The sequence below is a fragment of the Typopeltis vanoorti genome, chromosome 13 (genome assembly GCF_054136105.1).
Source record: "Typopeltis vanoorti isolate ZY-2024b chromosome 13, IOZ_Tvanoo_1.0, whole genome shotgun sequence".
Classification (NCBI taxonomy): domain Eukaryota; kingdom Metazoa; phylum Arthropoda; class Arachnida; order Uropygi; family Thelyphonidae; genus Typopeltis; species Typopeltis vanoorti.
The window spans coordinates 87,189,793-87,202,529 of NC_143561.1; the positions used below are offsets into that span (position 1 = coordinate 87,189,793).

At 35.5% G+C, this 12,737-nt stretch overlaps 1 protein-coding gene across 1 annotated transcript in view; it reads left to right on the top strand.

Moving 5' to 3' along the window:
• The window catches only part of LOC150100337 (pentatricopeptide repeat-containing protein 2, mitochondrial-like), a 249,260-nt gene that overhangs the window by 193,463 nt on the left and 43,060 nt on the right, over window positions 1–12,737 (top strand). The window contains exon 8 of the mRNA XM_090402959.1: window positions 1,000–1,116. Within this exon, the coding sequence (XP_090259085.1) occupies window positions 1,000–1,116 (117 nt within the window). The remainder of the gene's footprint in view (window positions 1–999; window positions 1,117–12,737) is intronic.

Here is a 12,737-nt window from a genome sequence, read left to right on the forward strand (position 1 = left end):
CTTTGCATTCCTCTCGAAAATTTTTTAGTATGGAGTCTGTCACTGCTTGGTTCATTTAGCAGGCTTTCAAAGTAATTACCCCAAACATCTTGGATATCCTTATCTTCAGTTTTCATGTCACCTTTTGCAAATGATTTTAGAGGCTTTTCAAATGAATCTAAGTTAATTAAATCTCATTCTGAGAAGTTGAGTGATTCCGACCTGCTAAATTTAGATGCACAGTGGGAAGATCCTGAAGAATATGAAGTAAATTTAATCACTGACAACCCCAAAGAGGTTTCACAGAAACAATTTCGAAATAATTTTTGTACAGTCGAAGTTTTTAAGCAGCAATGCTTAGAGATTGACCCTGGTGAAGAGAGAACCAGTAAAATTTGCAGAAGAGGCAATAGGGCCATACCACCAGTTGTATGAAAAAAAGAAAGAGAACTCGCTAAGCTACGTTAGCTTAATTCTTTGTTAAGAAGCAGAATAATAAATTTATATTACGAATATGTTTTATTATCTTTCAGCTTCATGGTTTTCCTTTAACTAGGCCCTGAATCATACCTCAATTTTTTTATAAAAAAAATTAAGTGGGTCAAAAAAGAAATCTGAGAAATGAATTATACATTTTCCTGAAGGTTATTATATTCGATTAGTGTGTTTTTGATTAATGCATCTGTTTTAAAGAGCTCATTAATCGAGAGATTGCTGTATTTTATTTATTTACTTATTATTATTTCCAGTATCATTTTGTTCTGATTTTCTGAAAGAGTGGCAGTTGTCCTCTGGAATTAGAAAATTGAAATTCAGCAAATGTAGTATGTAGGGGGGGGGGGGGTAGAGAGAAATTCACATGGCGACATTCAAATTTTTTGTCTGTGTCACTAATGTTTGTTTATTCAGATTTTGTTTTTTAGTACACTGCCTAGCTTAGTTTTATTATTAAACTGAATTCTTGTTTTCTTCTTGCACAGCTCTCTTTATTTGGAAATGAATAATGCTTTTCTATTTCAGCTAATTTCACTTGCAGAAATGGATCGTCTCGATGATGTATTTTTTATTCTACGATCTGTGGTTGGTCAAGATATTCCAGCCCACATGAAGTATAGTGCAGACATATGTCAGTCCACAGTAAGCAAAAATTAATAACTATTAAATAGATATAATAAATAAAGAGCTTATTTAATGTTTGTTACTGTATCATTTGCACTTCACCTTATAATCACATAATTCCTTAATATACTTAGATAATAATTTTTCAGAGTGTAGATTTTTCATCTTTTAGTATGAAATTTGATAATTTTAATATAAAATTGTATGAATTTTAGTATTATCTGTAAGTTACTAAGGAGAAGAATTCCAGAAGACTACAAAGCTTTCAGGATACAGATACTAAGAGAAGCAGTGTGGGCAAAAACCAGCCTGAAAAAAATAGAGAAAGACTTAAATTTTAAACAGTCAATTCCATCTGCTTTACAGGATCAAAATGGAGAAAAACATACCAATAGAAAAAGGATAGAAGAAATTGTGCAGAATTTTTATAATGATCTCTATGCAACTAAGTGCCAACTTTCAGAACCTATCATTCCAAAACCGAGCAATATACCAGATATACTTCCAGAAGAAATAGAACATGCCCTTAAGAAAATGAGTAAAGGTAAAGCCTCAAGACTTGATCATGTTAAGACTGAAGAAATCCAACAAGGTGGACCAATTATTTTCAAAGCCTTGGCTGCCAGATTCACATGGTACTTCAAAGAAAAAAAGATTCCAGAGGAATGGAAGATCTCAAAAACCATACTTCTATTCAAAAAAGGGTTAAAGGAAGACAAAAAAACTATTGTTCAATCTGTCTACTCTCTCACATATATAAAATCATGAACAGAGTAATACTGAACAGAATCCACAACACTTTCGAAGACAACTCCACTAGAGAGCAGGCAGCATTCACAAGAGGCTTCTCCACAATAGATCATATCCAGGTCATTTCACAACTAACAGAAAAATGCAGAGAATACCAAATCCCTCTATGTTTCCTCTTTTTAATTTTAAAAAAGCATTTGATACCATAGAACACAATGCAGTCATCAGTGCTTTACTGGAAATAAATGTGGACCCTACTTACAAGATAAAAGAACGCAACAAAAATCAGACCACACAAATAACCCTATTTGATCAACCTATAAATATAGATATAAAGAGAGGGGTCAGCCAAGGCGATGTGATCTCCCCAAATCTATTTACCAGCACTGTAGAATACATTCTGAAAAAAATAGACTTAAATGTGGAGAAATAAGCGTAGATGGTGAAAAACTACAAATCCTTATGTTTGCTGATGATCTAGTACTGATATCCCACAACCTAAAAAATCTAGAAGAAATGGATGAAAAAATATACACAAACAGCAGTAAGATAGGCTTAGAAATGAATCTAGAAAAAACGAAATGAATCAAAAACATCTACACAAGTGACAGTCACTCATGTGTTGATAACATCCCTATAGAACAAGTTGACTTCTACAATTATTTAGGACAAACAATAAAAATGAATAACGATTTATCGGAAGAACTAGCAAAAAAAAAAAAAAAAAAAAAGCTGCATGGCTATCATTCAACAGACTAAAACACTTACTGATCCAAATCTTGACAACTCTGCGAAGGCAAAACTGTTTAATAGTGACATTCTTCTATCACTCACATATGGATCAGAAACATGGAACATGGCAAGAAAAGAAGAAGACACTCTCAGAATAACTCAGTGTGCAATGGAACACAGGATTTGTAACATCAGCAAAATGGAACGTGTTAGAAACATGGAACTAAGAAGAGATCAGGCATAAAAGATGTAACTGCAGTATATGAAAGCAAGATGAGATGGGTAGGTCACATAGCCAGACTCAGAGATAACAGCTGGACATATAGCATACTCAACTGGCAACCAAGAATAAAGAGAAAACCAGGAAGACCACCTACAAGATGGGAAGATCCACTGGTGAAATCTATGGGTATAACATGGAAGAGAGAAGATCGAGATCGTTGAAGGCATCTTTGTGACCTGCACTCATGGAGAAATCCTGAGTGAAACACAAGTCCATCAAGGTAATCAAATATGAAATCTCTTTCCAGTTTAATCCTCATAATTTGATACATCTAATTGGTACAGTAAAAAGTTCGCAACAGGAACAGGCTCAACAAAATTAAAGATGGTACCTTTATTATTATTATAGATGTACCTCCATGGAATTTAATTACTCATCACAGGAGACCCATTATTCACACAATATCTATCATAACTCTCCTTAAATCCATTTACTGGCAAAGCATATGCAACCACCTCTGGCAAAAGATTCTGTGCAAATACTAGCCTCAGAGTGGATGATGATGTCGTCATCAAATTCCTGATATATAGGGTTATTAAAAGTGGTGGTAAATATTGGAAAGATGATGTATATTGGAATGAAGAGAACACTTCTAAATAAGTAAAATAGTTCCCTTGCCATCCTTTAGGCCCTATCCATTCACCATCAGACCCAGTCATTGTGCACAATGTCTTTAGAATAGCTCAAGAAATTTGCTCATCTGAAAGAGAGTAGTGCATCAGCCTAACTAGCAGTTCAATTTCCACAATTGCTGTGTTTGGGCAGAGATTGCACATGTCAATGCTGAATTGTGAATCAGAATCACTTTTCATTAAATGTGTGAGCAGGTATCCTTGGAGACAGTCTGACAGGACTTTCCTACAACATGAACATCCTGTAGAAGTTCTACCAGAACGTCTACAGTATGTTCCTATCCAGTGGCATTGAAGCATCTGATTTATCCACGACAGCACACAATCATTTTTTTGTACTATAAGAGAGCATCTAAAAGAGAATATAGAATTCAAAAAAGGAGTACTACATGAGAAGATATTAATACTAATTTCCTATCAACAGTTCTCTCCTCCAAATTACTGTTATCTGCCAGGCCTAAAATACTGCAGGATCTTACATTTTGGTTTTCTAACGCTCTTCTAATTGCATCATTCCATCTAGAGCTTAGTTTGTTTCTGGGCTGTTTTCCTGTTATCATAGAATCGGCCTTCTTTGCCGATGTTTCCTCTCCTATTCTAAGTGACAGTTATCACCTGAGATTATCTATGCTCACACATATTCCTTTATACTGTGTTAAGTTCCTTCCTTCTCATCATCATCATCAAATTCCTGATATGTACCCTCAAGGGGTGTACAGGATATGATAGTACTACATGAAAAATTTACATCATTACTAATTTCCTATCTACAATTTTCCTCAAAACAGTTTGTTACTTGTCAAGACTCCAACATTATCAGATCTTATATTTCTGTAATCTAAGGCACTTTGTACCATATCAATCCACCTATATCTTGGTCTTCCTCTGGGTTGTTTTCCTGCCAACCTGGCAGAGAACACTTGTTTTGCTAATCTATCCTCGTCCATTCTGTTTAAGTGACCATACCACCTGAGATTAGCTCTGCTAACACATTCCTGAATGTTGACAATGTCAAGTTCTTTCCTAATATCCTCATTTTTAATATGATATTGCCATTGATGCCATCTGTTAATGCCTGTAATCTTTCTCAGGACTCTCATATCTGCAGTCTTTAGTCTTTGGTTAAGTGTTTTACTCCTGACCGAGCTCTCAGATCCATAAGTTAAAACTGGTTTGAACACTGTCTTGTGTACAGCTAATTTAGTGTTGTGACTAATTTCTCTCTTATTAAATATAAATTTATTCAGTTGACTTCCTACCATACCAGCTTTGTTGATTCTGTTGTCTATTTCCATATTTAATTTACCATCTTCAGTAAAAATCGTGCCTAAATAACTGAAATGTTTTACTTGTTCCACAGGCTCTCCATTCACAAAGCAGTTGACATTTTCAACGATTCTACCTAATTTCATTTCTTTGTCTTTTTATTGCTGACCTTCATACCATATCTATTACAACAGTTATTCAATTTAGTCAGTGAACCTTGCAGGCTTGTAGCAGATTTATTTAGAAGTACAGGGTGTTCGGGATAAATTTGACATATTTATAATTAATTATATTTTTCCGTAAGTTACATGTATTAACACACACTTCTCTTCATTTAAAAGTTTGGACCCTTCTTCATTCATATACAAGATGTCAGAAAGGATGGATAGCTGGAACCCCCCTGAATCATGGAAGAGAATAACTTGTATCATGATGATTCGTGCCCGCCATCAAAATAAGGATATTACGACTGCTGCCCAATGCTCCCTGAATACAGTAAAAACAATCAGGCATGAACTAGAGACTTGCAATGGTGACTACGAGGATGTAGCAAGAAGAAAGATCCCTAGCAGACGATCTGATTGCGTTCGTACAGCAGAATTCCTCGCAAATCTGCAGGAACAGGTGTTGAAGAACCCTGGCATTGGAATTCGGGCTTTGTTCGTGGAGTTGCTAACTGTAGTCAAGCCCTGGATAACAAGGGTAGCCAATGGTAGGCCGTATGTATGGCAGCAGGATTCGGCCCCTTGCCACACCTCTGGGAAAAGTCAAAAATGGTTGTCTGAAAATTTCTACGACTTCACCAGTCCAAATGTTTGGCCTCCAAACTCCCCAGACCTTAACCCCATGGATTATTTTGTATGGGGCGCAGTTGAAAAAGACACCAATCGCACTTCCAGTAATACAAAAGCCCAGTTAATGGATAAAATTAAAACAGTTTTTGCGGCCCTTCCCAGGGAGACTGTAGCATCAGCTTGTTCGAGGTTCCGAAGCAGAATTGAAGCTGTGATCGATGCTAATGGTGGTAATTTTGAGTAAATCTTGTTGATAGTATTGTAATTAACTCTGCCTGTAATGTTTTTTTTGTCAATTCATTAAATTTAATAGATACAAAGAAGATTTTCTTTTTCCTTACGAAACTGTCAAATTTATCCCGAACACCCTGTATAACATCGTCTGCATAAAGCAAAGAGCTGACATTAACATCTCCAATTGTGATATCAGGTTTAATACCACTTATCTTCATAATATGATCCATATAGATAATGAATAACAGAGGGGATAATATGCATCCTTGTCTCACACCAGATTTAACATTAAACCATCTTCCTGTACTTCCTTCAATTCTAACTGCTGACTTACAACTCAAATAAGTATTGCTTGATATAATGCCCCATTGACACCATATAACTGTATTTGAATAGCTTCTCTCTTGGCACCTTGTCATATGCCTTTTCCAGATCGACAAAACTTAAATACAGCTTTCTTATATTCCCATGAATTCTTGTAATATGAAGATCAATTTGGCCTAAATCCAGCTTGTTCTTCACCAAGATTTTCTTCCACAGTTCTTCTCAACCGTTTCTCAAGTATACTAGCATAAATCTTACCAGGAACACCTAGTAGGGAAATACCTCTGTAATTCTCACATTCAGTTTTATTTCCCTTTTTATATATGGGTAGTATGAGAGCTCTACTCCAATCATTGGGAATTCGTCCCTCTGTCCATGCCTTCTGAACTATGCAGTGCAGCCACTGTAAGACTTCTCTAATTCCTTTTACAGCACTCTTTCCTCCATTTCTGTGCTTCTTCAACAACCTCCAGAATATTTTGCAACTGTCTTGATATTTATTTTCTATGTTCTTGCCAAAGTCCTCCCATGACTTGTGTTTAGTTTTCTTACATTTGTCTCTGTATTCTCTAAGAGCACAAGCTGACTTATTTGCCAATAATTTTTGATATGCTTTCTTCACTGCCTCTTTTACTTCCCATGTCCACCATGGAGTTCTGATTTTTCTATCCTTGCAGACAACCTCACCGCATGCCTCTCTGTCTGAATCAATCAGGGTTTTCTCCAAGGTTTGCCACTGAATCTCCAAGGTATGGTTCCTGTTCTCAAACTCTTTCATTTTTTTCTTCAATAATCCTCATGTATTTTAGTCTACATCACATCTGAGAGCTGCTCAACTTTTATTCACTTTAAAACTTTCTTACATGTCATTCTTTTCAATATGAAATTCAATTTTATCCTGCTCAAGACTAAATAGTGATCACTTCCAATTTCAGATCCTTTGTACACGCTGGTGTCCTGCACCAGGGAGAAAACATTACTATCAACAATAACATAGTCAATGAGACTTTTCTTATTTGTTGCCTCTTCTCTCCATATGAATTTGTGCACATTTTTATGTTGGAACATTGTGTTAGTAATAACCAGTCCTTGTCCTTAGCCGAATTCTCTCCATATGAATTTGTGCACATTTTTATGTTGGAACATTGTGTTAGTAATAACCAGTCCTTGTCCTGAGCCGAAATCCAACAGGTATTTGCCATTATTATTATTATTAGCTTTGCTCTTTTCTCCAAATTTTCCCAAAATATTTTTGTAGGTCTGACAATCACTTCCTGCTCTGCTATTTAGTTCCCCAACAAGGACCAACTTTTCCTTTTTCATTTTGTCAGTAGCCTTCTCTTAAGCCTCAAAAAATTCTCTCTCTTCTACTTTAGTCAAGCCTTCTGTGGGACCATAGGCACAAATAAGTCTCATTGTCCAGTTTCCCATTCTGATATTTGTCCATATCACTCTGCTTGAGACTGCCATTCAAGAAGATTAGCCTCATATTTAGTGTTGAATACTATGGTTACTCCTTCTTTTCCTTGATTGTCATTGCCTGAATATAACATTTTGTATTTATGGCTCAGAAAGATATCACCAGTTTTTGTCTTTTTTGTTTCAGTCACCCCCTATTATGTCGATCTGGTACTTATCTAATTCCTCAGCTAGCTCCATTTATTTGCCTTTCAGGCTTCTTATGTTGATAGTACCGATCTTCAAATCTGATGATATTGATTTGGGGTGTGTTTTAGGGTTTGTTCCAGTAGCTGACTTTTCGTTGTTCGCTCTGGTTCCCTGGTGAAAACAATGGGGGGGGGGGCCTTGTTTAACCGGGCAATGTCCCAGCTGGCATAAAATTTTGTCATGTTGTACCATCATTTTGTATTTTGGTTTAAGCCAATAAGAATACAATTTGGTTGGCTAAATCCTAAATTGCCAGCCCATCCTGATTCGTTCAGTATTCAAGTAGATACCCAACAGGGTGCACCATGAGAAGGTGAGGATTGGACATTAGGTCAGAAGCCCTGGTCGGTTTTCCACATTCCTTTATAGGCTATGTGTGGAGGTCTCCTCTCAGTTATACAGCTTTGACCCTTAAGTTCCTTCAATAAAGTTTTCATTTTTAATATGATTCTGCCACTGATGTCATCTGTTCACTTTCCTTATTTTTCTCAAAAAGATTCATGTTTGATCTGTAATCTTACTGTTTTACTTCTAATCCAGCTTTCAGATGCAGAAGTTAAAATTGGTTTGAACACTGTCCTATATACAGCTAGTTTAGTGTTATGTCTAATTTCTTATTCTATATAAATTTGTTTAGTTGACTCTCCCACCATATAGCAGCTTTGCTTATTGTGATTCCATAATTAATTTGCAGTCTTCACTAATAACTGTGCCTCAGTAATTGAGATGTTTTACTTGTTCTCTAGGTTCTCCATTTAGGATGCAGCTGTGATTTTCTGCATTCATTAATTTTTATGTTTTCCTATTTTCATAGAGTTTTTTTATTGCTGATTTTCATGCTGAATTTCTTATGGAAGTTACTCAGCTTGGTTAAGGAATCATGTAGACTTCTCCTAATTCGTTTGGGAATATGTAATCACAGATTAAAGTACAGGTGAGATTAGCATCTCCAATTTTGATATCAGGATGAATTGCACTTTCTTTCATAATGTGATCCATATAGTTAATAAATAATAGTAGATAGTGTACGCTCTTGTCTTACACCTGATAAATACTTACCTGAAACACTCAGAAGGGAAAGTTCATTTATAATTCATAGAGAGCTGCTGTTAAACTTTTATACCTCCATATTTGAGAAATGGTATGCCTGATATTCAAATAGGGAGGTATTGAGCTTAATTGTATACTTTGTGCAGGTACATTATCCTCTTTGATAAATGTGCTGAATTGGAAGTGATCATGTTTTGAGCAGGATAAAGAATATCTTCTTGAAAAATGAGCAGTATTCAGAACTCAACTGTAGAATCAGATACACAAACATTGTTCAGGAAAAAATGAAAGTTTGAAAACAAGGACCAAATCTTGGAGATTCAGTGTCAAACCTTAAAGAACACATTAATTGATTCAGTTAGAGAGTGTGGTGAGGTTGCCTGCAAGGATAAAAAAAATCAGAGCTAAATGATGGCCTCAGGAAGTTAAGGAGGCAGGCAAGGAAAAGAAGAATGCATATCAAAAGTTCCTAGAATGTAGATCCTGCTCTGTGAGAATACAGAGAAAATTGTAAGAAAGCAGAGTACTGTGTAAAACTAGCTAAACAGAAGTCATGGGAAGACTTTGGTAAGAACAAAAAATATAAATATCAGCAAAATATACTGGGAGCTATTGAAAAAATTTAGAAATGGAATAAAGAGTACAGTAAAAGGAATCAAACATGATGAAGGTGACATGAAAGCTAATGATGAAGATATCAGAGATCTCTGGAGTGATTACTTTGAAAGGCTGATAAATGAAACAAACACTGACAGAAAAACGTAGTAGAAAATATTCAAGAAGAATGCAAATGGATTACATATTAAGATGGAGAAAGCCATCAAAAGCTTGAAATGTGGAAAGGTAACTGGAGAATATGATATTTGACTAGAAATGCTCATCTATGAGACAAAAGTTCTACAGTGCATAATTCTAGATAATTGGAGTAGAGCTATCATATATCCATGTATAAAATGGGAAATAAAACAATGTGAGAATTACAGAAGAATTTCCCTACTGGTGTTCCTGCTATGATTTATATAAGTATACTTGAGAAAAGGCTAAGAAAAATTGTAAGACAACATTTGAGAACAATCATGAGAATATCAGGAAGGTGGCAAAATATTCTGGAGGTTGTTGAAGAAGCTTAAGAATGGAGGAAAGAGTGCTATAAAAGGAATTAGAGATGATAAAGGTGACATGAAAACGGGAGAAAAAGATATCCTTAAAGTATGGAGTAATTACTTTGAAAAACTGCTAAATGAAACAAGCAGTGATGACAGCACAGTGGTAAAAAACACTGACCAGGCATGCAGTCAGGAATACATATCCATACTTGAAGTAGAAAAAGCCATCAAAGGCTTGAAATGTGGAAAGGCAGCTTGAGTAGATGATATTCGACCAGAAATGCTGAAGTATGGTGGTACAAGAGTCTTACAGTGGCTGCACTGCATAGTTCAGAAAGCCTGGACAGAGGGACGAATTCCCGATGATTGGAGTAGAGCTCTCATAGTACCCATATATAAAAAGGGAAATAAAACTGCATGTGAGAATTACAGAGGTATTTCCCTACTGAGTGTTCCTAGCAAGATCTATGCAAGTATACTTGAGAAACGGTTGAGAAAAATTGTGAAAGAAAAGCTTGGTGAAGAACAAGCTGGATTCAGGCCAAATAGACGCTGTCAGGATCAGATCTTCACTTTACGACAAATAGTCGAGAAAGCATGGGAATATAACAAAGATCTGTATTTAAGTTTTGTCAATCTGGAAAAGGCATATTACAAGGTGCCAAGACAGAAGCTATTCAATACGCTGCAGTTATGTGGTGTGAATACGGCATTATAACAAGCAATACTTAGTCTTCATTTGAGTTGTAAGTCAGCAGTTAGAATTGAAGGAAGTACAGGAAGATGGTTTAATGTTAAGTGAGACAAGGATGTACATTATCCCCTCTGTTATTAATTAACTATATGGATCACATTATGAAAGAAAGTGGTATTAAACATGATATCAAAATTGGAGATGTTAATGTCAGCTCTTTGCTTTATGCGGACGATGTTATACTTCTAAATAAATCCGCTACAAGTCTGCAAGATTCTCTGACTAAATTGAATAGCTCTTGTAATAGATATGGTATGAAGGTTAGCAATAAAAAGACAAAGACAATGAAAATAGGCAGAATCATTGAAAATGTCAACTGTGTTGTGAATGGAGAACCTGTAGAACAAGTAAAACATTTCAGCTATTTAGGCACGATTTTACTGAAGATGGTAAATTAAATATAGAAATAGACAACAGAATCAGCAAAGCTGGAATGGTGGGAAGTCAATTGAATAAATTCATATGGAATAGGAGAGAAATTAGTCAGAACACTAAATTAGCTGTATACAAGACAGTGTTCAAACCAGTTTTAATTTATGGATCTGAGAGCTGGGTCAGAAGTAAAACACTTGACCAAAGACTAGAGACTTCAGATATGAGAGGTCTGAGAAAGATTATAGGCATGAACAGATGGCATCAATGGCAGTATCATATTAAAAACGAGGATATTAGGAAAGAACTTGACATTGTCAGCATCCAGGAATGCATTAGCAGAGCTAATCTCAGGTGGTATGGTCACTTAAACAGAATGGGCGAGGAAAGATTAGCAAAACAAGTGTTCTCTGCCAGGTTGGCAGGATAACGACCGAGAGGAAGACCAAGATATAGGTGGATTGATACGGTACAACGTGCTTTAGACGATAGAAATATAAGATCTGATAATATTGGAGTGTTGACAAGTAACAGACTTATTTGGAGGAAAATTGTAGATAGGAAATTAATAATGATGTAATTTTTTTCATGTAGTACTATCATATCCTGTACACCCCTTGAGGGTACATGCAGGAATTTGATGATGATGATCATGAGAATATAACAAGGATCTGTATTTAAGTTTTATAGATATAGAAAAGGCATATGACAAGATGCCAAAAACTGTACAGTTGATATGATATAAATGAGGCATTTTGTCAAGCAATATGTAGTTTATATTTGAGTTGTAAATCAGCTGTTAGAATTGAAGGAGGTACAAGAAGATGGTAATGTTAAATCAGATGTGAAACAAATATGCTTGTCTATTTGCAGATATGACAAAATCAAATATTTTTTATTTAATAAAAAAATTATTTTATAAACAAATTCTATTTTTTAACTTTAAGACAACACAGGAGAATATGTATGGTGTAAATGGTATTATAGTTAAAAAAAAAAAAAAAAAAAAAAGTAACAAATATTTTCCAAAAAAATAAATATTGTTTTTTCTGTTCTTCCTGTGTTTACTATTTGACTTTTCCTTCTTAGAATAGTTCACATACAAAGTAAATACTCTCCAAACTACAATACAGGAACACTAATCACCTAATCGAACTCCTTTTGACTCAATGAGACATGCCGTTAAAAATGGGAGAGAGAGAGAGAGGTGGGGGGGAGGGGGGGTCTTGGGTAAGTACATTCTTTTCGATCTGGTCTATATGGTTCACATTATGAAGGAAACTGATATCAAACTTCATCATCATCATCAAATTCCTGCCATGTACCCTCAAGGGGTGTACAGGATATGACAGTACTACATGAAAAAATTACATCATTACTAACTTCCTATCTACAATTTTCCTCCAAATCAGTCTGTTACTTGTCAAGACTCCAACATTATCAGATCTTATATTTCTATCGTCTAAGGCACTTTGTACCATATCAATCCACCTATATCTTGGTCTTCCTCTGGGTCGTTTTCCTGCCAACCTGGAAGAGAACACTTGTTTTGCTAATCTTTCCTCTCCCATTCTATTTAAGTGACCATACCATCTGAGATTAGCTCTGCTAACGCATTCCTGGATGCTGACAATGTCAAGTTCTTTCCTAATATCCTCATTTTTAATATGATAT